The 26,486-nt window shown below is 40.1% G+C and overlaps 1 protein-coding gene across 3 annotated transcripts in view; it reads left to right on the forward strand.

The window, feature by feature from the left end:
- Positions 1-10,492: 10,492 nt before the first annotated feature.
- PWWP2A (PWWP domain containing 2A) overlaps positions 10,493-26,486 on the forward strand; it is a 28,482-nt gene continuing 12,488 nt past the window's right edge. Inside the window, exons 1-2 of one of the 3 annotated variants that reach the window (XM_065690482.1) lie at positions 10,493-11,272; positions 23,613-24,580. In XM_065690482.1, the coding sequence (XP_065546554.1) occupies positions 10,587-11,272; positions 23,613-24,580 (1,654 nt within the window). In that variant the 5' untranslated portion in view covers positions 10,493-10,586. Of the gene's footprint in view, positions 11,273-23,612; positions 26,467-26,486 lie in introns of those variants that run through there. The other 2 variants (XM_065690483.1, XM_065690481.1) reach the window with 2 other exon arrangements.

Here is a 26,486-nt window from a genome sequence, read left to right on the forward strand (position 1 = left end):
ACCTCAGCACCAGCTGGGGTATTTTTGTTAATGTGTTTTTTTGTTAGTGTGGTTTTCTGTTGTGGTGTTTTGTTTGGGGGTTGTTTTTTTAATTGTTATTTTGGTTTTTTAACTGAGAGCTTAACTGGATGGCATGGCCAAGCTCTCAATACTTTTGTATGGCCTCTTGAAGTGAGGTGGAAAAGCTTGAAAAACTTGTGTATACTGTCTTTTATGCCACATCTCTCCCCTTTGAAAAGTTTCAAAACTGTACCACAAGAGGCAGAAAGAACAGTGCAGAATCCTGGGCTCCACAATGTCTCCTTTTTATGACTTTCAAAACATCAGATGGTCAGTAGATGGCAAACTCAAAGGGAGATCCAATTACAAAACATACCAGATAATCAGAGAAGGATGTGAGACAGAAGTTACTTGTTCTTATTCAGGAAAACCATGAAGTCAAGGTGACTTGAACAGGGACTGTCAATTGTAAGCATGCTTTTGAAACCTGTCTAGAAAATCCTAGTATTAACTTGTTCTGTTTTGTTGACCTTACTGCAGTGCTTAGCTCCGATGTGTAGTCAGTCCATACAGAATTGTTGCACACAAGGCAATGCCTGGCTGGAAAACACGTTTGCCTTCACCAGCCATTTTACTGAAATGCATCCAATTGGTATGTAAAACAATTAGTAAGAAAGCTGAATGTGTTAATAACTCTTAATTTAAGGAGAGAAATTAATCTTTAATTTATGGAATAACTAGATACATCTGAAAGACTAATTATCTTGTTACTGTGCCTTTGTCAAGGATAACATTTAGCATTTACACAACATTTTTCATCCTCAAGTTGTTTTTAAACATTCATTATTACTAAACCACATTACACTTTGCTGAATAAAAAGTTATTGTCCATATTTCACAGCCAGCAAAGCTGAGGCTACAAATAAGTGACAGAGAAGGACACAGTGTAAGAGATGTGTTGGCAACTGCTTGCTTCAGCTTGGGAAGTATAATGGCTCCAAATGATTATTAGCCAATTCTATTTCCTCTATTGTCCTATGCTCTTAAGCTCTGTCAGCACAAAAACCTAAATGAGAATAGACTACATAGGACTGCCACTTCCCTAAGTAATTACAGTCAGTATTTTACCATTCTTGTTATTTCTATTTGACATGAGATTTATCCCCAGGGACCACAGGTAGGGAGAAGCCACACCTCAACAGTTGATCTTGGGGTCAACAGAGTTTGTCTACAGATGCAGAAAGAATAACCTCAGAAAAACTACTGTGTTTTCACAACCAAGGAACAAAAGAGTTGCTTTGACATACTATTTAAGACTAAAGAGACATGTAATTTGCTCAGAACACTTCTATGAGAAATACTAAATTAATTACCATGCTAACTTATCTATACTTGTGTTTAGACCTTCAAATTTATCCTAGCTCCAGTGATAATGGGGCCAAATAGTAACAAGTGAGACAAATTGCATATCCCATGTCACCAATGCATTACAGGCATGCCAGTAGCATACGAGTTTCAACCCATAGCCTACACCAAGACAGCTTGAACATGATAGTTATTAATTTGAGATGGGTATTTTTGCTTGGGAAGCAGGCAGGGATCAGGATAAGAACAACACTGCAGTTAAAGTACAGGCTGGAGAATAAAATCCAACACACTTAGAGGTGACAGAAATAGTCTTTCTGATACAGGAGAAAAAGCTAAACAGTTATTTGTACCATGGTGGCAAGTAAAGGTAACAACCAGAGTTAGGCCCAACTGTTTTGTGGTCTATATAAACATACAAAGAGACTTCCACATGCCTTGCGATTTGCATTTTGGAAAGTACTTTAATCTGAAGGAAAATTAAAAAAAAAAATTAAAATGAAATTAACCAAACAAAAAACTCTACCTAAATCCTCCAAACCAAGCCAAACGAATGAACAAACAAAAAAACCCCAAACAACACTGCCCAGAGAAAAGTTTCCACCTCTGTACTCCTGTTTGGTAGCTTGTGTTAAACTGAAGTGAGATGCATTTGTGCCCTTGAGCTGGAGGGGTAGGTGCCATACATTACTGGGGAAAAGAACAATGCTACTGCCTGCTTGAGTTGTGCACTTCCATGGAAAACAAAAGCTAACAAAGTTCATGTCATTCATACACAAGCACATCACAGGATTGCATTTAACTGCCAGAAACAAACTAGGTCTTTGATGCTCAGCAGACACGAACTGAAGTAATGGATTTAAGAGAGGTGTTCCTGCCTCCAGCAGCTACATGAACACGGTGGTTTTTACACCTCTGTCAAGGATTTGCCAGATGACTATGGAGAAAAAACAATTACAAATTTTCAAAATTAGCATCTGCTTTGGACATTGAGGATTTTTACCAACTGATTTAAAGTCTGTTTTCAAAGGCCCTAAATGCCTTTGAAATATCTATAAAGACATTCTAGCAAATGCGTTTAATTCCTACCCTGAAGGAAGGATGTGTTCATCCATCACACATTAGGATGTATTTTGCATTTAAACCATGACATCATGTCAGTGCTTTAACAGAGGGACATAAAATGTTTCTTATCTGCTGCTTACCCAATGCACTAACATTTATGAAGAGGAAATAATTAGAGGAATTATTCATGTGCTTTTTCACATACAAAAACCCCTCAACACTCATCTTTAAAGGAAGGTATATCCCATTACACTCAGCAAACAAGCACACTGTATATAACTTAAAGGTAAATATTCATATATTTTACTCTAACTCCATATTACTGTACATAGCAATGCATGTGCTCAACACCAAAAATGATTTTGGGGAAAGGTTTTTGGAATGGCAGGGAAAATCCTGAGAAACTTTTCAACAGTACTTTCACTTTGTGCAATTTGGTCCCTTCCAAACAAAACCACTTTAGAACAGTTATGATCAAACACAAACAACTTCCAGCAGCTTAAGAGATTGAAAGGAGTCAGCTGAGCTGCTACAGTTTTTTGAGTTACACACTGGGCAATGTGTTAAAGCACTGTTACTTAATCATATGCTCATATAATTTACAAGTGAAGTTTACAAGTCCCAGATGAATTAGGTACTAAATGGGCTTTGGAAAAAAAAAAAAGGAAAAAAAAAAAAAGAAGAAAGAAATGGAAATCAAAAGGGGCAAGTAAAACTCTGAATCTTCTTTCCAATTTACTTATCAGCGTGCTTTTTTCCCCCACCTCAGTTCAGTCATAAGACAAAAGAAAACTTCAATATTCAATGTTAGATTACCTAAGAAAGAATAACAAAGTGACGGTTATGTCCTACTGAAAATGTTTTCTGTTCACTACAACTCTTACACAGGAAGAAAAATAATAAAATCTGAAGGAAACTAATTTTCAGTTTCCTTAGATCTTAAATTCAGTAACACAGTGCCCAGGTGTGCTGATCTGGCACTAAGGGCCACCCAAAACAATACACTAGCTAAAGTTCTGCTTTTGGCAAAGCACAGAAAATGCAGAACACATTATTTTAGAACTGGAAAATTAAACTTTCCTAAAACCATAAAGGAAAATTAATCAAAAATCATACAAAAACATTACTTATAGAACACTTCCATAAGTAATACTCAAGTCTGCTTAAAATAATGTAAGCAATTTGATTCCTGAATAGTCAGAAATGGCATTATGTTTCATATAAGCCCTGAAAACACAAATATTTTTTTAGCTATGAAGTTATTCAGAGCCGAAGGCCTTTATGTTTTTGAACTATGTTTAACCTTAGCATCAAAATCAAGGCAAAATGAAGCTGGATCCCTGAATCACTCACTGCCCAAAGAGACACTTGTTAACACATGTAGAACTGTTCTTACATCTTGAGAATATGGCCCTACAGGTGATAACCACAATTTCAATGCGTAAACAGTGAAACTTAAGTTCCTGAATAGTCAAAAGGACAGATCACTTCAGAGCTAGTTCTCATCCCTTTTTGAACCACTGTCCTGACAGCAATTCCTTTCTTTACTAAAAGAGCTCCTAAACTGTCCATTTAATCTAGGCACTTAAATTAGGCCATGTAAATATCTTCCTATACTTAAACACTACTGAAAATGAACTTTCTTAGTAAATTAAGCCCATGTTAACCACCTGGTCTGCCGCAACAGAGGGACAGAATACTTGCCCTGCCTGCCATGCTTGATTAAGAGGTGGTCAGCCCAGCTGCCAGCCAGGTTTGCAGTTCCAGTAAGAAGGTCACATTTTAGCTTAATTTTTATTTACTGAGTCTCCAAGACTCAATAAAATTGACTGTTCTAGCTGGGTACTACAAAATGTATCATATAAGTGAACAAATTCATTCCACCCCCCTAACATTTAGTACCGAAAGTAAGTAATTGTGAAGAGAACTAGCATATACATGTGAGAAAAGGACTGGCACTTTATCCAGAAAGAAGCAATTATAATCAATAAGTTCAACATTTAGTAACAATGACTACTGTATAAGAGACACTATAAACCTAGGTTTCAGTATATGCTGACTTTACTTTTTAAAATTTATACTGAAATATTTAAAGATCTTTCAATAAAGACAGTTATAACATATGCATGCAAAACTAGAGATAAGGTTTTAGACACCAAAATATGAAACAATAATAATATTAGCAATTTTGTATCTTCAAAGTAATTTTATTTTATCTGAATGGAAAAATATGCGGAGATACATTGTAGATACCACCAGTACCTACAGATGCACACATTTCAGAAGAAAGCAGAAATCAGATAAGACAAGAAGAAGTTCTAGACTCAAATTTCTTTAAAATGATAAAGTGTGAGACATGTCAGCAGTGTGCTAATGTCACTGCTTCACCTCAAGGGCTCACTTATAGTTGCAAATTTTCTTTAAGCACCCCCAGCTATTGGAGATTGATTTAAATCAATTCTCCATTCTGGGGCACATGTGCATGCAGTGCGATTTTACAAATCCTTTAATGATCATTTATAAACCTAACAAGAGTTCTACATTCATATGGCTTCAAAAATCAGTTACCAAACATTTCGGGAAAGAATCATTATTTTTTCCTTCCATACCAATTTTTTATAATAAATCAATTATGAAGTTTCAAAATAGCTTAAATGTAATTAACAGTTGTTTTAAGAGCATCACTTTCCTAACATTACAGAAGCAGTGAGCAGCACATTCAAGACTCAATCTTTACTTTCTGATTGCTTGCTTATACTCCTGCATTGCTTACATATATTGCCTTTCATTGGTTACACTTTCTTTTTAAATAGGAAAGCCTTGAAAATGTCACAACAATAGCAGATCAAACACTGAATAACATTAAAATGGATTTATTAACACAGCATAAAACCCTGAGGTTTTTGTGAGACCTTGCTTTTCCTAAGGGTCACAGAAGCAGATTACTCAGTGACAACAGCAGAAGCTATTGCCACTATGATTCTGAATGACACAGGCAGAAAAGCAGTATGCTTCCTGTAGCACACTATTTCTCGGTGTTGTTACTGAAGACCCAGCAAAGACTGGAGCTATTGGATGTATATAAACCACAATATCTTTTATGTGAGGAGTTACAAAGTCACAGCAAGGCTGTCAGAACTTCAGATTGTAAACCTCTAATCTAAAATTCTTACACCCTGATCTAATTCTTAAACCCTGGTCTACATATTAGGAAAAGTATCTACAATCCTACCAAGACACTATAAGCACTCCCTTTAAATCCACAAACTATTTTATAGCTTTCATATGCCTATTCTAAGACAGATCAGTTGTGGCATGAACAGGCGTAGTGACTTCACATATATCCAGATAGCTTGGATATCAGTAACACCACAAATTCCAACTGCTAGGTAATTACCAGGGTGCAGCCTGTTCTGAGGACTGCTATCATAGTTTCTGTTACTGGGAGCTAAATCAACTCCAAGGAAGCTATTTGTAGCTATGCTGCAATCACACACACATTGGCTTCACAGGAACCCTGATGACACTCCATTTATGTATATTGTTCCATTACAATCTTGCATTTTGTGTTGGCTCTTCATGGTAATGCCCTTCTACAGAACTTGGTGCCCAAAGAATGATGTAACCACTATACATCATCTTCAATGATACACACCCTAACCCAATGCACTAATTAATTGAAGCACGCATACATACCGTGACTATTTACAGACATCAAAATCTTCCATTCATAGTTAAATCAATGCAATAATAAGCTTTGGTCATGACTGAACAAATCAGTATCACTAATACTGAGAAGCAATAAAGTCTGACAGACCCAATCCTTGCTGCATCCCAGCTTACATACAGAAACAATTCCTTCACCCATCTATACCCAGGCATACAGATAAAATCGTATGTGCTTCTTACAGGCATCATGCAAGCACATCACATCACTCACTCACTCACCCCAAACTTCCTACAACTTCTTCAGCTACCCAACCTGTAAATATGCTGTTAACACATCTTCATAGAGCTTTGCATTTTTCCTGCCTCCAGGTTAATAATTTTGTTCGCTCCAATTGTATCAGTTCCTCTCTCAAATCCAGTTTCTTATTTCTACTTCTGTCCTTTCTGTCACTTGCTGGCAGAAATCTACAGCAGGTGGGTTAGTACAATTTCTTTTATTAATCTCATTCATTTTATTTTGGCAGTTTCTAAAGCTTCCAGGACAGAAACAAGGCCCCAACTACACCAATCACTATACAAATCAGCCACAGAAAGACAAACCCTATCCTAAAGAGATTACAGGCTGTATTTAAAATAAACAGAAATTAAATGGTCATGAAAGGAATTTGGGATGAAAAAAAAAAAGATTATATAGCTAATGTTTTTTTTTTTTTTGTTTAACTTACTAGTTTCATCCTGCATCGACATGACTTTTGTTAGCATACTTTCATTTATGAAAGTAGTACCTATGGTACTACATTTCTGTTGACCATTAGAGTGGTATATAAATGTCCCTATTTAACCTTTTTAAAAACCACATACAGCACCTTTCAAGATTCAAATGGAACTACAAAAGAACTGTTTACATTCTATTTTAAAAAACCCCGCCCCCAGTAGTTTAAACTGCTTTGGTCAAGCACATAATCTCTTCTGTTGTCTCAATGAAACAATTGAGAATGTTAAGAAGCCATAGACCCAGATTTGTTTCCTACGCTGATAAGGATTGCCAGGAATTCCAGCAAATGTAAAAGATGTCAGTTAGCATTTTAACAGTCTGCCATAAACAACACCTGCTGAAAAGCAAGGTGGATTTCAGTAAGCACTAACCTGGCAGACGTTTTGCAAGTGGAAATCTTCCATTTTACGCCTACCCTCTACCTAACTATGAACTTAACATAACAAAAAGCCTGCTGGGCAAAGCTATTGGATCTTAATGTCCCATCAGCTCAAGGGCTGAGTAGTCTCTTTGTATTAGTTGGTAATTTCTTGTAGGCTCAGAATTTACTGCCATTATTCTATGCAATGGGAGGCAGCAGCAGAGAAATGAACTGCGGCTAACCGAACTGACCAGCCAGCATAATTAAAATCACCAACCTTACAAAGTATCTACATGAGCCATGCTGGTTTATATAAACGGTGTGACAGTTCTGGCCTCCCCTGGGTGAAAGCTGTCTGGCAGCTTTGTTTCTGCAAACTTGTGCCTTGAGTGCAAGTGTTTGTAAGCTTTTGAAATACAGTACTACATCTCCTGAGTAAAAAATAGTACTTACAAAAAATTAGAATACATGACAATACATACCTCTGTACTCCGCCAGCCCTTCCAGCTAATGTTATGCTTATTCCTCACAATATTAGTACTGGGATGAACAAATAGATTATTACTAGTGTAAGATAGTAATGAGGAAAACAGTATTTGAGCGGATGACCATACCTCTAATGTGCAAAACAGTCCTATGCATGCAGAGTGTGGTTTGGTCTGTTGAAATACAGTTGGAATACCTCCAAGCACAGTGAGGTTCTTTGCGTAGGAGAGCAATGTAAAAACAGTTCTGGTGTTACGTATAAGCTATTCTCACTAATATGTTTCTTTAATCTGTCCTAGAATTCATCTGAATAAGGTAAAAAGTTTCTTGGAAACATATCATCATTTTCTAGATGTCATATGTGTCATAATTGCACAGAACAACAACAACAACAAAAAAAAAACCACACCAAAATGGGTGAGGAAAGAACAGCAGAGGCCTCCTTCCACTCCTACAACCATTTCTTTTATACCATGCTGCTTCAAGATGAGAACTCTTTATGAACCATTTGCAACTCCTCTGAACCTTCCAGAGCCACTACTGCATTCTATTTGGCAGAACATACAGAAAACCCTGAAATCTCAGATCTGAATTAAAACTGAAAGCCTTGCGCAGGGATAGCTTTGAAATGAAGGTAATTCAGTAGCAACACAAACCTCATTATTCTCCAGAATTCTGGCAAAGAAGGTATTCAGCCTTAGGGGTGCCTAAACAGTTGTCATTTTCAAAGCATTATAGCCTCAGGATATGGCATACAGATCGTTTACAAATATGGGCTAACGAAATTGCATCAAAAGTATTTAGGAAGTAATATTATGGTAGGTAGTTTTGGAAAGCTTACCAACTCTGGTTTCTTTCAAGCCACAGATCATACACTAAATCCATCTGCTGTTTCCCTGTGAGACAGACTCACAGAGCTGCAAGCATGGCTGGAAAAAAAGAAATTCGTAATTCAGTATCTACTACTCCTTCCCCCGATAAACATATTCTATTTTACCCACCCACACTGCCAAACCATTTAACAGATATGGTGCAAAAACATAAAAAAAATTATGAAGCAGTTTTATCTTTAGCAAATTCTGTGAACTATATTTCTAATGTATTTGTCCCCCAAAATGTGTCTAGCTATTCTTGCTGATGTTCTTATATATTGCTTACAAGCTTTACACCACCAATAACAAAAACATTATGTTCACCATGTAAACCACTAGCAGATACAAAAAGAAGAGTCTTTAGGTCCACTATGTAAGTCAAACTATGATTAGGAGAACAGAGAGGTTAGTAATTGCCTTTATTACTTATTAAAATCCTATTGCTAGCAGCTTGCAAGATCATTTTACTTGCATAAATTGTACAAAACTTTTTTACTGTTATAGAATACTATTCCATGCCCTCGTTTATTATTACCAAAAAAATTCTTTGCATTACTGTAGTCCTTTAACTACATATAACTCACTTTTGTTACAAAGAAGAAAATAAGAGTGTAACATGAAGCCCTAAATCTGATCATTTTTTTTCCTTATACTTCTTGCAAAAATTTTGTTACCTCTTCATGCCCATTATTTATCATTTTTTTTAACTTGACAACCCGGGTGTAGCTGTTTGCACATACTTGGTAGCAACTTTGAAGCCTGCCAATAAAAGTCACTATCATGAAAGAAAAGGAATACTTTAAACAAAATCTTACAGAATTACTACTTTTCAGAAAATTTCATTTGTTGCTAAACAACAAATCTCTCGTAATAGCACTAGGAAAAGTAAAGCAACTCACACTGTAAGAGCACTTGTATTTTTGTCTCCAGCTGCTCCCACTTTTCTTTCTCATCCATCCTTCCTCCTAACAAATTGCTCCTTTCTACAAAGGACTCAACTTCCCAAAATGTAAAATCATGCGTGTAACAGACAAAATCCTTTTTTAAATTTAGTTTTATTTTTTTTTTATTTCTTTTAGGAAATACAAGATTTTCTACGGGGGGGTCAGGGAAGAAGATGGGGGCAGAGGAAGGAGAGAGGGCATGCCCACACGGTAACAACTGTTGATCCCACAAGAAAAATCACTGACTGTGAACACCTTGGGCGAAAACGTTGAGACTTTCTATCCCATTTTCGACACTGCGCTTTTCACCTTTACCTGATGTACCTAAGCCGTGCTGCTTAATCTTGTTAAGCGTTCATTTACCTCGCAAAACACATCAGGCCCTCTGCCTTCCGCACGTTTTCCCCTCTCCCCAGCGGCCCGCCCGCTCACCACAGGTTTTCCCTCGCCCCCCTCCACTCCCGTCACAGCGGGCCCTGCTCGCCCGCGCAGCACGTGGCACTCCCCGCATGCCACCCGGCGCAGCGCAGCACAGGTGAGCTGCGAGCGCTGCCCCCCGCCGCGGGGCTGCCCCTCCTGGGCTAGCTAACCCCTACGGCGGCACCCCCGCCCCCGCCATCTTCCCTCACGCCCTCTCCCGGCCGCCGGTCACCGCGCGGCTCCGGATCCGCGCTCCCCCCTGACGGACGTCCTGCGCCGCCAATTGCCAGCCTCCCCCGGGAGCGTCTCCTCCCGCCGCCAATGAAGCGGCGGAGCAGCCTCGGAGGCCCAACCCCTCTAATCCGTAACGGCCTGCGGAGCACCAAGCCCCGCCCCTCCTTCCTCTTCCCGACTCTTCATTGAATGAAGACCCCTCTAGCCAATCAGAAGTTCCTGCTGGGCTTAACTGACTGCTCTGTCCTCCAATAGAAATAGAGAATCGCACCGCGCCCGCCAATAGGCTGCCGGATGTGAGCCTAGGGGGCGGGCTCTCCCTCCCAGGCGGGCGGGGAAGGCCGTGGTTATCGATCCCGCTGCTGGAGGGAGGCGGCGGTGAAGCAGCAGAGAAAATGGCGGCCATGGCTGCGGAGGCGGCAGCAACTGCAGCAGTGCCGGGCGATGGGGGGGCCGGCGAAGCGGAGCCCGAGATGGAGCCTATCCCGGGCAGCGAGGCCGGCGCGGACCCTCTCCCTGCCGTCACCGAGGCCGTGGAGTCGGTGGTGCCTGATGGGGAGGAGGCCGACGGGGGAAAGGTTGCTCCCGGCGAGGCCGAGGAGCCGCCGCCTGTGCAGCGAGCCCGGAGCCCCGCCGGGACTCGGGAGCCGGAAGCTGAGAGGACGGAGAAGCTGCAGCCTTCCACCCCAGGGGTGGACTCGCCCCAGGCCGAGCACCGGGGACCGCTGAGCCCGGAGTCTGAGGAGGAGCCGCAGCCCTGCCCGCCGCCTGCTGGGCACCCCGAACTTCCCGAGGAGGAGCCGCAGCCCTGCCCGCCGGCTACTGGGGGCTCCGCGGAGCCGGAGCCCGGGGAGGAGCCGTCCCGGCCGGAGGAGGAGGAGCCGGATGCTGCTGATGCCGCCGCTGTCGAGCCCAAGTCCCCGGTGTCCGTGGCTCCGGCCGGAGGGGAGGCGGAGGCTCCGCTGCTGCCTGGCTCCGAGGTGCGGGTCACCCTGGATCACATCATCGAGGATGCCCTGGTGGTCTCGTTCCGGCTGGGAGAGAAGCTTTTTTCCGGGGTCCTCATGGACCTCTCTAAAAGGTGAGAGCTCACTGGGGAGCCGTCCTGCGCCCCCACCCACCGACTGGGCCATCGAGCGAGCTCGGGGCCGCCTGACCGCGCTGCTCTGCGCCTTTCCTGCCCAGGGAGGGGGGGCCCTCCCCCGAGGCCCGCGTGGGCTCGCCCCGCGGCGGTAGTGGCTTGAGCAGGGGCCCAGGGGCACGATGGTAGCCGCCCGCTCTTCCTTTCCATCCAGGGTCCGCCGGGGAGCGCAGCGGCTCCTGCCCCCGAGTCCTCCCCGGGGAGCAGAGAGAGCAGCCCACGGGCATTCTCCCCGACCTTTCTAGCAGAGGGCGGAGGGGCTGGCAGGTTCCCCTTCCCCCTTGCTCCCCGCCCGCCTCTGGCCTTAAGGCGCGGAACAAGGAGCGGGCCCTGCCGGCGTGCGAGCGGTGCCGGCGGCTGTCCCGTGGGTACCCGCCTCACTGCTGTCCTTGACAAAAGTAGTCCCGAGTGGGAATGAGAAAAGGGGGGAGCCGGGAGAGGGGCGAGCACATGGTCACTTCCTTTCGATTGCGTTGGGATTAACGTCGGGCCTCCAGCATCCCTGTCTGCCAGGGAAGGAGGACCTGAGCTACAGATGCTGGCTTTTATTCCAACCTTTCTACAGCCGTAAAGACCTAGAGATCTGATTGACTCGTGCCTTGTATTGCCGTGGTAACCTTATTTTTCAGTACATACTATTTTTTCAGAATAATGGTTTTTAAGGCAGGCTATTACAGCCCTGAAGTACAGTTATTAGTACTGATTGCCCCTTGTATGCAATGAATGAGGTGGAGTTTAAAAGGTTCTTAAATACCCTTTTCTGGGGAGACCTGTTATGTATCACAAAATAACTTAAAGGCTTGTCGGACTGTGAGGTTTAGGGGTTGCTTTTTTTCATTGCCTACCTATAGGAAGGAGTTCTTAGGAGGCCAGAAGTCATCATTGACACTGTATAACTAATCTAACTACGATTTACAGGTGAAAATACCTTTCTGGTTTAGTGTTTGTTTTGTGGACATATAAGGACTAAGCAAGTACACGAGAGGAAAGTGAAATCTGACCAGAGTTGTTATTTAGAATAATTGGTATGCAGAAAATGCAGTGCTTTGGTGTTTTTTTTTTTTCCCCAAAAAATTTAAGCTCTGTGTGTGGTCATATGCATTTTACCACTCCCTTTTACATTACAAGTAGCTGTTTAATAACTTGCTGTGATATCAGTATTGTCAGTGCTTTCTAAAAAGAAAGGTATTAAGGTTCACATTTGCCCTGGACCTCGCTTTTTGATTTTTGAAACAGAAGGCTTTTTCTGAAACCCACGTTCTGGATAATGTTATGGAAGCAAGTTTTTAAATTCGTCAGTAGCTGTGGTTTGAAATGCTAAGTTACCAGTTTATCCTTTGAAGCCAAGTACTAAAATGTGATCTGCAAACTGTACTCGCTTCTAGTGTGAAATCTGAAATGTCTCAGAGCAGGCCAGAAGGCATTGCAGCTGAAGTTGTAATGCTACTTCACATCGATTCTTTTGTAGGTCTGAAGTTATATCAGCACATTACATTGTCGCTCTGGTTAGCGGAGTGGCAAAGCGCATGCTTATGTATTTCTGTGGGTCTGTATGCATGAAGGAAAATATCAGCTTCTCCCTTACTTCTGAAAGACATCATACCTTACTAAACATGCATTCACCACAAACATCTCATTCGCCTGAGGTTTTCTTCTGCATGAGAAAAGGAACTTCAGTGCGCATCTACTGCAGCCCTGTACGGTGAAGGTCACCTGTACCAGGCAAAATGTGGGCTTTTACATTGTGGCTTCAGTGGAAGCATGCATCTCAATGCCCCTCTTTTTAAGCACAGGCCCTGAGGCAAGTCTTCACAGTGTAACAACTGTGGAAGAGTGATACATGAAGGCTTGTGCTGTTACTCACAGATTCTCCTTTGCAGTGCACTTCCTCTTTTCTCTCCATTCATATGATACGTGACTTCTTTCAGAGGTGCTTGTGGCATGTGAATCCAAAAGGTGAAATTTAAATTCTAAAAGCCAAGCTCTTCAGAGTACCTGGACAAGAAGAACTGAATTTCAAGACATAGGGTCCACAGTATTTGCCTGGTGACAGGTAAAATATATGTAGATGAATAGAAGTCTCTGTTCAGGTGTCCCAGGGCAGGAAATGAAGTGGTAAGCAAACTCTAGAAATAAGCCAAGAGCTTGCTACCTGTAAGAAATGTGAAGCACTATCTGAAAACAGGTGGTCCCAAGATAAGAGTACTCAAGATATAAATTTTATTCTAGACTTTATAACTTTGGCGAATAAGTGACTGAATGATAGTACAGTTTAGGTATCAGCGTTTCTTTTTTTGTGTAGCAGCATGTGGACTTGTAGAGCATTAGTTTTTCATGAACTTCCTTCTGGATCTGTGGCAGGCCCTGGAATTCTTATAACTAAGTTTTTCCACTGGGCCAAAAAAGAAAGCCGTCTTCACTGGCTCACACAAGTACATGGGAATAGTCTTACTGATCTCTTTTGCATTAGAAAAGTTTGTATCTTAAAACTGCCAGTTCTTATTAAGTAAAAGTGAAACTTTGTATTAGAATTTACTCACTTCAATAGCTTCAGAAAGTGGCTGATGTGTTCACTGCACATGCAAATACTGTTTTCATTGTATACTGGGAAGAAAATAATTCCTAGTCCTCTTTGGATCTTAATTTCTGCTTTCCCATCCAGGGCAGTGAAGGTGCTACTTCCATACAGTACTAAGAAGAGTAAGTTTTAATGACTGTTTTAAAACCTGTCCACTAGACTTTTTTTTTTTTTTCCAGCCTTCTCAAGTCTTGTTCTGCATTACTTGTACTTCAAGGTGAGAGAAAAGAATGTCCCCATATATTTCTGGTTTTAAAGGTTTTTTTAGGGGTGGGTTTTCACTGACTTTGCATTTTATTCTTGTGGACGCTGAATGTGAAGTCAGTGGTGTTTGTATTAAAGGTCTGGTTTCATCTTCTATATGCTGTAAATAGGATGTTCATTTAGGAATTTATAACACAAGAACACAAGCGCAGTGGTGTTCAGTGGACTTTTTTCCTACATTTATTTGAGGTAAGGAAGTGTTTTCTCTGCCTGTACTAATAGCAGTCTCAGCAACTGCACAGGAAGTTCTGAAAATCAGCAGAAAATAGGAACCCACATCTGAGTCCCAAATCCATTTTCTATGCAGTAAAAAATAATTTAGAGGGACACATTCCCACTTTTGTTATTATAAAGGCTCATTGCACAAATAAAAAATGTGATTTTACTGTTAAAGTTTATTACCACTGTTTTCATTACCTTTTAAGTGTTTTATTGTGTGCTAGGGTAAGGTTCTGATATGAGTTCTGCAGTGTATACCTGATGGAGTCATGCAGGTAGGAGAGACAGGAATTGCAGCCAACCATCAGGGAGGAGAAGGCAATCCTGTCTTACATTGTTATGGTGGGTAATGGAATGCTTCATGCATGTAGTTAACTTCCCATTCCATTGTACAAACTGCCATTGAAAACTACCCCTTAGGTATAGGGCTTAAATGGAGATGGTAAGCTTTCCTGTCTCCAGCATTTGAGTAACATTGCTTAGGGCATATGAGATGTTAATGCCACCTGCTGGCTCAAAATTAGTGTAAATCTTGCTTTGCACCTGGAGGAAGTAAACTGTATGGAAATAGTTGATGAACATAGCATTTGTAAACCTAAAAAGGTAGGATTAAGAAGTCCTGGGTTTAGTTTGCTCTTCTAGGATAATTATTTCTACTTTTTGTTTTTTTTTCCCTTCCCAAAGATGAAGGGTAGGAGGGGGTTTAAATTAATATTCTGCTGTTTTGCCAACAGTCAGGACTTTGACTCTCTATTGCTTTACCATTTCATTAACATTTACCTTCTAGTCCTAAATGTGATAGGACACGCATGTCTTCCTATTGTCTTTTTCTCCAAGCTGTTTCCCTTCTGACTTGTGTGTCATCATAATAGCTCTTGAGGGGGAAAGGGAGAGCAAAAAAGTTATTTTGTTACCTAAAAGCCTTAGGTATCCAGAATATGCCCAGTGTGTTGCTAGTAGACCGGTGTTTGAAATGATATCCTAATTGGGGTTTGGTTGTGGAAGATAAGGACTTCCTGCAGCAAGGTACACATGAACTATATGATGAAAACAAACTCTTGCAGACAGCTTCAAATTCGTATAATTCTAGTAGCAGTTTTCAGTTCCAACATCCTTTCTTGGCAACTCTTGAATTCTACAGTTTTCTCAATTTATTCATGGAACTTTCTATGCAGAAGAATAAGGATAAATAAGGAACTGTTGCATCCATTCCTTAGTTTGTGTTGTCTCAATCTGCAGAACATGTGTTAGCTTTTAATAATAATTTACATTTAGCACTTCTTGAAACTTGAGGTCTATGAATGCTCCCATTTTGTTGGTATGAACTCCACATGATGAATCTAGTGTGTTGTAACCATGTATGTCAAGATAGGTCAGAGGGGGGAAAACAGTAATCTCAAATTGATGCAAGAAGGAAACAGCAGAAGTCTTACTTGAAAAGAATATGGCACCTTTCTCCTTGCTGTTAAGATCTCTTTTATTAATAATTTAATAAATAGGACAATATTTGGTTGACTTTGTCTATGGAAGGTTTAAGTTCTGTAGAAGTACTGATGCTCTATGATAGCTGTACTCAACAGTAAAAAAAGTCTTACTCAGGGTTGTGGACTGGAGCTTTTTGGTTAGTTGGGTTTGGGTTGTTTAGAACTTAAGCTCAATTTGCAAGATGTTCCTTCAGTTCATCACCTGTTCTCTTGTTGCTTCTCAGAAGTGTAAAGGATCTTGGTGAAATTCTAGTGTTTAAGGAATATCCATAGCGCTTTAATATTTGCTTTTGTCCCCAGAACACTGGAAGCACAGGAGTGACGTGAGTGTGTGTGTGTAGTTAAATTGTACGTATCTTTCTGTGAGTGATAGAGGCTGTAATGAATGGTATAGTGACAAATTCAGCCTCGCTTAGAGGACAGGGTTGGATCAAAGACCTTGTGATGCTGCTTTCAACCTAAATTTTTCTATGTGTTTGTAATATTTCAGCTTCTAGATGAAAATAGCTTTTCTTGTGTCTTTATCCAAAATTTTAGAGTGTTATGTATGGTCACTTATCAAATGTTTTTTCGAAAGGCTTACTCATTTCCAACTTTCCACTTGGAAAGTGAAGATGGCTAACAAAACTGGGCTGGCTTTTAGGATTTTGCCAGTATAGGTATAATGTATGTTAAAGCTGCTGCTTATACTGAAAACACTTGCCCATCTGCTTCTGCCAGTACAAGGAGTGTGACTTTCCCCTTTCTCAAACCAGTAACTCCTGATATTGCGGGTAAATAAGGCATCTGTGGATTATGGATCAAACTTTGCTAAACAGTCTACTACTGTTTTTGTTGGACTGTGATGAAAAAGAAAATGATTAAACTATCCTCTTCTGGTGTGTTTTTCTATATTCAAACAGCATGGGTTGGCAATGCTTTCTAAGAATTACTTGCCTTGACTTTTGAAGTGTTTGTGGAGGTGAAATTTTCAGTATGCTTAATAATTATTTTTTTTCTTTATACTGGTGAATCTTACCCATCTTGGTGCTGAATTGGTTTACAGCTCATCCATTAATAAATGATACTATTCTCTTCCACATGTCTTTGTTCTGACTGGTATGTGGATGATCCTGAAGTGTATATTCAGCTTTAATCATAAAGTTTTGCAATTGTGTAATGCTTTCAAATATATTGGCAAAATATCTACTTTAAAATGCAACTGACTTGAAACCAGTAATGCTAACAGATGTGAGAATTAAAAGATAATTTCAGTTTAAACAGACTTTCAGCTTCATAAGCATGTCAGTAAAATTGTTATAGTTAGCGGGAATCCTAAACTTAACATATTCTATCTTTTAAAGTTTACTTTTATATCCTTGATAGAACTCCCAAGTTACAGAAAACCTTCCAGTGAAAAGGTGAGAGGTAGCTTCCCACTTTAGGGGAGGAAAGAAGTGATTATTTTTGTACTCTTCAGGTTTATCGATGTATAGAGATTCTTCTGCCTCTACAGTGGATAATTCTTCAAAGTCTGCATTGGCATCCTGACTACACGGACTTCTGTGGTTCATTTTCCTGGAAGTTGAAGACTTCCAAAGGGCTCCTAACTTTGTGGAGAGGTGTACTGTAAGCTAATACGGCTTTTGTTTGGTATCCACTAGTTGGTTTCCACTTGTTTAGTGGTTGCAGTAGAAGACCCAGATGATGGTGGTTAGGAATTATTAAAATCAGCTGCTGCCTTCGGTACTTCTAACCAGCTTTCCTGAGATACTCTGTCAAACTCAATTCTACACATATCCTGCTCTTGGAAGTGTGCCAGAAACAAGAGTTTGGATTTCAGGCAAGTGTACCTGTCTGAAGAAAACCACTAAGCTGACAGTGATTAGAGAAATTCTTTTGAGTAAGTGTCCTACTAGTTTGTTTAGATGTGGATTGTCATGTTACTTTACTTGGTTTATTGCATCTTTAACCAAATTTTTCTTGATTCTGAGAGTTTGGGATTGTGAGGCATCATATATTTTTGATGATGTGTTATTTCCGAAGAGTCTCTCACACTTCAGTCCTTTGCCGTGTTTTTAGAGCTCTGTGAAATATGCATTTTCTAGTCTATTTAGCCTTGTGTTACATTGCTTGGGAGGTGAGTAAACCACTGAGTTGATAGTTTGGCTTCTGGACACTTTTTTCAGTAAGGTGCCTGCCACCATGCAATGTATTCTATATCATACTTTATCACACCACGTAAATTGTATATTTAAAGTAGGTTATTGCATAATCTGTGTGTTGAATGCAGGTTATTTGGGAAAGCTCTGAAACATTTTGTTCAAATAGCTATGATCTAATTGTATATTACACTGAATATTATAATTTAAACCCTTAGTTTAGATACATGCATGAAATATACATATACTTAGCTCTACATTATTTCAGCTTGTTGTTGTACTCACAGCATTAAGTGTCTTTGAACTTTTTTCCATGCGATAAAAATTGTTTCTGTTGTTTTGCAAAAGCCAAGACATGCAACACCAAGGACGGTATTGAGTATGAGAGATTACCGTAGTCTGATTTAGTGAAGATGAGCTTTGAACACAGTTATTTACAACAGACTTAATACTCGTCACAACACTTGAAGTTACTGTGCTTTGTTGATGGTAATGTAGTGTATTTGCAGTGGCATACTGCTGAACCAGTTCAGTGGGTCTTCTTCTTGGCAGAACAAGGTGTTTTTTCCTTCTTGTTTCTTTTAATAGAGAAGTAAAAGTTAGACATTTGAGGCTAAAAATGAGAGCTATGTAGTAATGTAAAAACACTTCACCCCAGGATGTATTTTTTAGATGTTTGTTTGCATACAGTTATGAATTTAAATGGTATTTGTTCTTTATCTTGTTTATTTTTTAAAAAAATACTCTTTTAACAGTACTGTTTTGCATGCAAATTGAATAGTAATATGTATTCATTGCAGTAATTCTGCTTTGCAACTTAGATTTGAAAGAAGTGTTTTTACTTTGCTTGAAGAAGTTTACATATCCATAATACCAATCTGCTATACAGATCTGTGTAGCTTTAAGTGACAGTCTTCTAGGTTTTATACCCAAACTCTAGCTACACATAGTTACAAAAGATGCCGCATCTACCTGTTCATTAACTTGCAGTTGGCAAACTGTGGAACTAAAACCTGACTTCTAATCAGGTTTCTGTCTCTGCATACCCTAGGCAATTGATCACTGGACTGCCTGACTTGATCTTGTCTACCTCATTAGTCTCTTATTTAAATATAGCTCCTGATATTCCTGTTGCTATTTATGTCTTTAATGCATATGTATATTGAAGTGCTATGTATAGTAGAAATATAATTAGATCCTACTGATTGCACTGGTTACTGGTAAAGCTTCTTGGAGATAAGTTTCTTACAGTGGGTCTTGACTGTCTTGTCTTTTAGAGGTGCCTTTTCAAAGCAAATAAGAGCCAGGATGCACCTTTATAAGAGAGGAAGCTGGCAGCGTGGAGAACTGGTTCTAATTTTGAATAAGTATGAAGCAGCCATGCTCTGCTTTCACAAACTGTCTTACATTAGGTTGAAATACCTATTTCTTACTTTGCTTTTCCTAGCACTTCAATTTTAGATCCCCTATCAAGGAATCCTTCTATTTCTTCAAGGGCTAGTATGAGACAGAATTGTATAACACGAGTGGGTTGTACAATGAACAGCTGATTCTTATTAACAAATGGATTTTTTTTTTTTCCCCCCAAGCAAACAGTAATTGGAGTGTGTCTTTCCAAGAATAGTGTGTTCTGGAGGAAAAGAATAGTATTGTAGAGACAGGTGATAACTTGGAATCAGTATACTAAAAAAATTACTTAGTTTGTTGTTAGAATAAAGACAAGGCAATTCCTAAGAGTACTTAAATGTGCAGTATGTGACACAAGAAATATGCAGATAGTCTCACTGATGGTTTCTTTTAAGAGGTGATCCACTGCCAGTCATTGGTCAGTCATTGACCAATGTGCATCAGTAAATGGCATGATACAACTGAGTTACCTTGCTTGGATTTTTTAAACTTTTTTTTTATATGGTAGCCTTTTAGCCCATCTTCATGTCTGTTGTAGATGGACCAAATTTCACAACTACATACACGTGGCACTCCTAACTAGTTCAAACATGTAGCTGGTGTAGCAAAAATTACTGTGACTATATGAAAAGTACTTGTCTTCAAGGTCTACCAACTGGGTGCGTGTAAGTAGGGCTTGAAATTCTAGTATATGCAATAAATACTTGTTTTCTGTTGAAGTACTTGGATACTGTGTCATGCCTTGTCTTGAATAGGTTTAAGATCACATCTTCATTCTACTGCTTTTAAGAAAAATAGGGCATTCTTTGTTTGGTCTTTACTCTCTTACCTAGTTCCTTATCTTTATACTCTCCTGTTTCATTCCTAAGGTTTTCTGCTGCTGTTCTCTCTTCTCAGTTTTCATATTTTTCACTTTTGTCCAAGTTGCATAGCTTGGAGATCTTCACTCATCAAGGGGAAAACAAAGATCATCTGAAAACTGAATGTTTATGAACACAACCTACGATTGGATGAGGCCAAAGAGAAGGCATCATATGCACAGCTGCTGGAAGTAATACTCAGTCTCTTGGCTTGCCAAATGTACTGTAGTTCAGGTGGACTGTGTCTTGACTAGTCGTGTCTTTATGTATTGACACAGCAGTTACAAGAATAGTCTCTTTGCTCTCACATAATCAGGCAATATCTGTGAATGTTCTCTAATTCTATAATTCCTTAATTTTAAGGTAGAGAGGGACGGGAGATTCTAGTCTGTGTCTTAGAACGGTACCTTTTGTGAGCCAGACTCTGGCTTCAGAGATTGTCTGGATTGGTTTTGTATCTTGCTAAAGCAGGTTTGTTGCGTTCATAAAAATTCCACTTCAGCTGTTTGGTCTGTGTGTAATGCAGATGCTTGAAGGAAAGGATTAAGGTGCAGTATTAATCTTTGTGGTGCCTGCATGGTGTCACTCATGCAGGGCTTTCCGTTAGGCTTCTTTTTTTGTGCATTTGAAGTATCAATTGTACTGGTGTTGCTTGTGAGGCAGTAGAAGGAAAATCTAGAAAAAAGAGATGAAGTGCTGAAATGGGATCCTTCTGGAGAACCTCCTTATAGTCCTTTTCATCCACTTCTTCCCTGGTCAGTGCTTGATTTCCTAACATGCAGTCAGCATAAATCTTTTCTAGAAGGAATGCTTGTTCATTGGACTATGGTAATGTCTCATGAGGGGCTAGGAAATGCAGGTCCTGAGACAGTGAAAGAGTTGTAAGTGTTCTGCATGGGTTTTGCCCATTTGATAACGCACTCCTGTCTTGTTCTGTTTTGAGGTTTTTAAGATTGGAGTTCACACAGTAGAGATCTGGCTCTGTCTTGTTCTCAACTCTTACAGTAAATTAACTTTTCCCCAAATCCTGTCACCTTAATCAGGTGGTGAAAGATGGGGTCTGGATCTTATTGCTGTTAAAGAAGCTGAGGTTCTTGATGCAAGTAATACTGATAACATTGCTAATTTAATGATCAGATGATAGTTTTTTTTAAAGCCCTACTTGGAATTGAGTAACTTACTCATAATCCTTAGCAGAAGGAAAATTGTTTGCGGAAAAGTAACTTCTTTAAACTTGGTGGACTTCTGGGACTTCAGAGAATTTAAAACTTGCTTATGAGTTGGTCCTTTGTGGTTCAGTGCCAGACTGTAGGCTGAAGAGAAGCCTGTATCAGCTGCTAAATGTTTATAATTCACTGTAGCATCACTAGTTCAGTAGACTGCATTTGTTTAGGCTGCTCATTTCTGGAGGGATGTGGAATTTGACTGGAGTCGTTCCAAACCTCAGAAATGACCTTTCATGGGATGGTGGGATATTTTGTGGTAAAGAGCACTCATCAGCAACCCACGGGAAGGGATGGGACTGCTCTAACTGCCTACCTGGGCTTCTGCTTCTGTCTCCAGAGTTAAGCGGTATGAATGTAATAGTACCTAGGTATAGGGTAACAACAGTGCCCATGTTGATACTGAACTGTAAACTGTCACGTGTTCAACTTCCCTTCCAAAATTGTTTGGTTGACTCTTGCTTAGGTTGTCTACAGTTTTCTGTTCTTTTGTAATGAAGTGCAAGCTGGATAGATAATTTAATCTTGGATGGGTTGTTTGCTTCAATTGCAGTTTTTAAATGTAAAAAGAGACATAACAGATAAGCAGAAGGACAAAAATGTGATGGCTCTTGTTGGTGACAGTGTAAAAAATCATCTAACACATATGACATTTTTTCAAAACCAGTTTTGAAGATACAAAGCCAACGTGTAAGCACTTGTAGAAACTGCATGTTTCTTGCTGGAGTGTGAATGGAAAATAAACCAGTGTTCAGCATTTATCTTCAGTTGAGAGGCAAGCGTAGATTGTAAATAAATTTCAGTCAGTTAAAAAGATGTTGCAGTTGAGGAGCTGCAGTGCAACATGAACTAGCATTAACCTGAGGACAAATCTTGGGTAATTACTTCCTTCTGTCAGATGGGGTGAGATAAATATAATGGTGTTTGTTTAGTGATCAAAATGGATGATTTGGCATTTGAATTTCAATCTTGTCTATCATGTTGTTACTGCAGTAAGGTCAAACTATTAAAATACCAACTAATCTAAGCTAAACACTAGTGTGTGTAATGGAGCTGGGGTCAGACAGAGCTCAAGAGTAGTGAGCAGCCTAGTGAGAGCTCTGTGTGAAGCCAGTACCTCAGCTGGTTGTGGAGTAGAACACAAGGAAGGTTAAAGCTTTTATAATCCCTCCTACCCTGTGTTGGGGATTAAAAGATACCTTGTTGTAAAATGAATGTATTTATCATTTGATTTCCTCTCCAGACAAGGCACCTTGCAAACAGATAAAATATTTCCTGTAGCACAACCCTTTGCAGAGTGTATTGGTTACCTGTCAGGCAGCAGGCTATTCCTGTTCCTGTAGGAAAGCTGAGCTAATGTGCAGATCATGCTGAGGTTTTTCATTCTGATCAGGCTGTGTAGTCCTGTGTGGGTCAAATGGGGCAGCAGAGATCTAGAGCTGTCTGGAGAAGAGTAGACAAAGGCTTTAAATATTGTTTGTTCATAAACCAGGGATGAATGGTTTCTACTCTGTTGAAAAAAAGGGTAGTTTTGCTGGAGGCAACCCATACTAATAGGCTAGCAAGTTTGTGGCTGTAGTGCATCAGGTGATGAAGTGCTAATCTTTTGTGGAGGAAGAATGAGGGCACTCCCTGTTCAATGCAAGCATTGATGCAGCCCATATTTGCCTCAGTTAAATCTGAAACATACTTGATCTGTTGTGCCTTGCTAAAGATAACAGAATTTTATAAAACTTACTGAAAATGGAAATTAATCTTACGTAGGTTTGGAGTTGATGGGATGAGTGTGTAGTTTGTATACTTATGAGCATTTTTTAAAAGTACAAAGTTAATTCTTTTACTGCTGTCTCTAGGTGATGTTTTTTTAATTACATTTTCAAGGTGTCTTGTTTTGATGCATTTCATATTCTCTACTGACTTGGGTTTGGTGTCCTGCTTTTTCAAGCTTTCTGTAAGGCTGCATATGAAGCTTTAGTTTTCCTGGGACTCATGTCTTTCGTGGCTACATAATGTGGACAGGTTTTCAAATGCTTTTTAATAAGTGAAGTAAAAGATCCCTCAAAACCTTTAATTTTTTTTATGGGTTTTTTTTTTTCTCTTTAAGGTTTGGACCCCATGGAATCCCTGTGACCATATTTCCGAAAAGGGAATACAAGGATAAACCTGAAGCCATGCAGCTCCAAAGTAAACCATTCCAAGATGAGGCACAGGTGAAGTGTGAATCTAATGCTGCAGTCCCTGATGACTCTTCTCTCACACAGCCATCAGAACCTAGCATAGCTAAAAGCCTATGGACTTCTAAACCACCTCCTCTCTTTCATGAGGGAGCGCCATATCCTCCTCCTTTGTTTATCAGGGACACATATAACCAGTCAATACCTCAGCCTCCACCCCGGAAAATTAAGCGGCCCAAGCGTAAAATGTACAGGGAGGAACCCACTTCTATCATGAATGCTATCAAACTACGACCCCGGCAGGTCTTATGTGACAAGTGTAAAAACAGTGTTGTTGCAGAAAAAAAGGAAATAAAAAAAGGTGGCAATGCAAGTGACTCTTCAAAATATGAGGATAACAAAAAACGAAGAAATGAGAGTGTGACTACTGTGAATAAAAAACTTAAGACTGACCATAAAGTGGATGGAAAAAGCCAAAATGAAAGCCAGAAAAGGAATGCTGTGGTCAAGGTTTCAAATATTGCCCACAGCAGAAGCAGAGTAGTTAAAGTTTCCGCACAAGCAAATACTTCAAAAGCGCAGTTAAATACAAAAAAAGTTCTCCAGAGCAAAAACATGGATCATGCGAAAGCTCGGGAAGTCTTGAAAATGGCCAAAGAAAAGGCACAAAAGAAGCAGAGTGCAACCTCCTCTTCCAAAAATGCACATTCAAAGGTCCACTTCACACGGCGTCTTCAGAACACCAGCTCAGGTTCCCTCCCACCCCGATTGCGTTTAAAGCCACAAAGGTATCGGAATGAAGAAAATGACTCTTCTCTCAAGACAGGACTTGAGAAAATACGGAGTGGCAAGATGGCAACTAAGCCCCAGTCTCGCTGCTCCTCCACCCGCTCAGCAGGTGAGGCCCCTTCAGAAAATCAGAGCCCCTCAGAAGGCCCTGAAGAGGCCAGCAGTGAGGTTCAGGACACAAGTGAAGTGCATGTAACTGTTGATCAGGATGAACACCAGACATTGGGCAAGAGAGGCAGCAAAAGCAATATAACGGTTTACATGACCCTTAATCAAAAGAAATCTGACTCTTCCAGTGCATCAGTTTGTAGTAGTGATAGCACAGATGATTTGAAGTCTACCAACTCTGAGTGTAGCTCTACTGAAAGCTTTGATTTTCCTCCAGGCAGCATGCATGCACCTTCCTCCTCCTCCTCTTCTTCAAAGGAAGAGAAAAAGCTCAGTAATTCCTTGAAAACAGAAGTCTTTTCCAAAAACGTCTCTAAATGTGTTACACCAGATGGCAGGACTGTATGTGTAGGGGACATTGTTTGGGCCAAGATTTATGGCTTCCCTTGGTGGCCAGCCCGTATTCTTACCATAACTGTGAGCCGGAAAGATAATGGCCTTTTAGTTCGACAGGAGGCTCGTATCTCATGGTTTGGCTCCACAACAACATCTTTTCTTGCTCTTGCACAACTATCCCCCTTTTTAGAAAGCTTCCAGTTGCGCTTTAATAAGAAGAGAAAGGGTCTTTACCGCAAGGCCGTCACAGAGGCAGCTAAAGCTGCTAAGCAGCTGACTCCCGAAGTTCGGGCCCTGCTGACACAGTTTGAAACGTGAGCATGGAAAGTAAGGTAGGCAAGAAATCTGGAGGCTCCACAAAATTCATAGCCTAGTTAGATAAGTACCATGAAGGACTTGCCAAGTCAGAAGTTGCACTCGGTTGACTGCTCTTTTTATACTAAAGTTGTTCCATTTGTAGCGGTTTCTTGACAGTTAAACAAATTGAACATGCAATCAAAATTAGCCGAAAGTAAGAACTTCAGTATTTTTCAAGTGAGAATTTTTTTTAAATAAGAAAAACCTCCTCAAACACCCAATGCATAGGAGCCATAGCCTCAGCTGAAAGGCAGCTTATTTGCAGGGAATTTTTTAGTAGTTTCTACCCAGTATATAACTAGTTGCTGTGTGACAAAAGGTTAACACAAGGGATGAAAGTAGTAGCTGTGACTTTTTTTTCTTTGTTTGTTTTAATTAGGTGGCCCATCAGGGAAGTGTAGAAATGTAAGCCTTGTCTAAATGGTCTTTAAAGATTATTTTAAGTAGTCTCTAATGTATTTAGTCTGGCCAGTGCAAATTGGTTCAAAGCGTGCTTAAACATCTTAGGCAGGCATGCCCCAGTCTACACTGGCCAGTTTAAATGGCGTTAGAAGGCTTGCTGAAACTTTTAAGGAAGAGGAATTTGTGTAACTTAAAGACCAGATTAAATGGGGTTTTATCGTAGTGACCACTTAAACACTCAACCTTTCTATGCACATGGGGGCACAAATATAACACTTCAGGGTCTGAAAAGCTGAGAGGGATGCCTGTAGCTCTAAGACAAAGCTGAGAAGTCGCTCAGTATTTGGGATCAAGGGCTGTTAATGCTGCATAGGTGTGAATCATAACTTCTGGTCTTTCTTCCTGAAGAAATCTTTCAGGCCATTTGCCTGGAGGTTTAGATTAAGAGAGGCTTTGTTTTGAATGTGTAAATAATTGATTGCTGAAATTGGTCAGATTTTCTCCTGACTGGTTGTTCCTAAATTCTTAGGATACGTCCTAGTAAATTACACTTTGTGAATTGTCAGATGTGTAATTGTTGCATTTTTTGGATGTATCTAACTTCATTTTTATTTTTTTTTTAATATTTCCGTTTAAGGTATCTGTTTGCAGGTCAGAAAATGAGAATATGTAATTGTGTAATGCTCTGCAATGTAAAAAAACAAACTGTAAATAAAATTGACTAAATCTGAATTATTTGTGTGTGTTTCTCA

This window comes from Lathamus discolor, chromosome 10, assembly GCF_037157495.1.
Source record: "Lathamus discolor isolate bLatDis1 chromosome 10, bLatDis1.hap1, whole genome shotgun sequence".
NCBI lineage: Eukaryota > Metazoa > Chordata > Aves > Psittaciformes > Psittacidae > Lathamus > Lathamus discolor.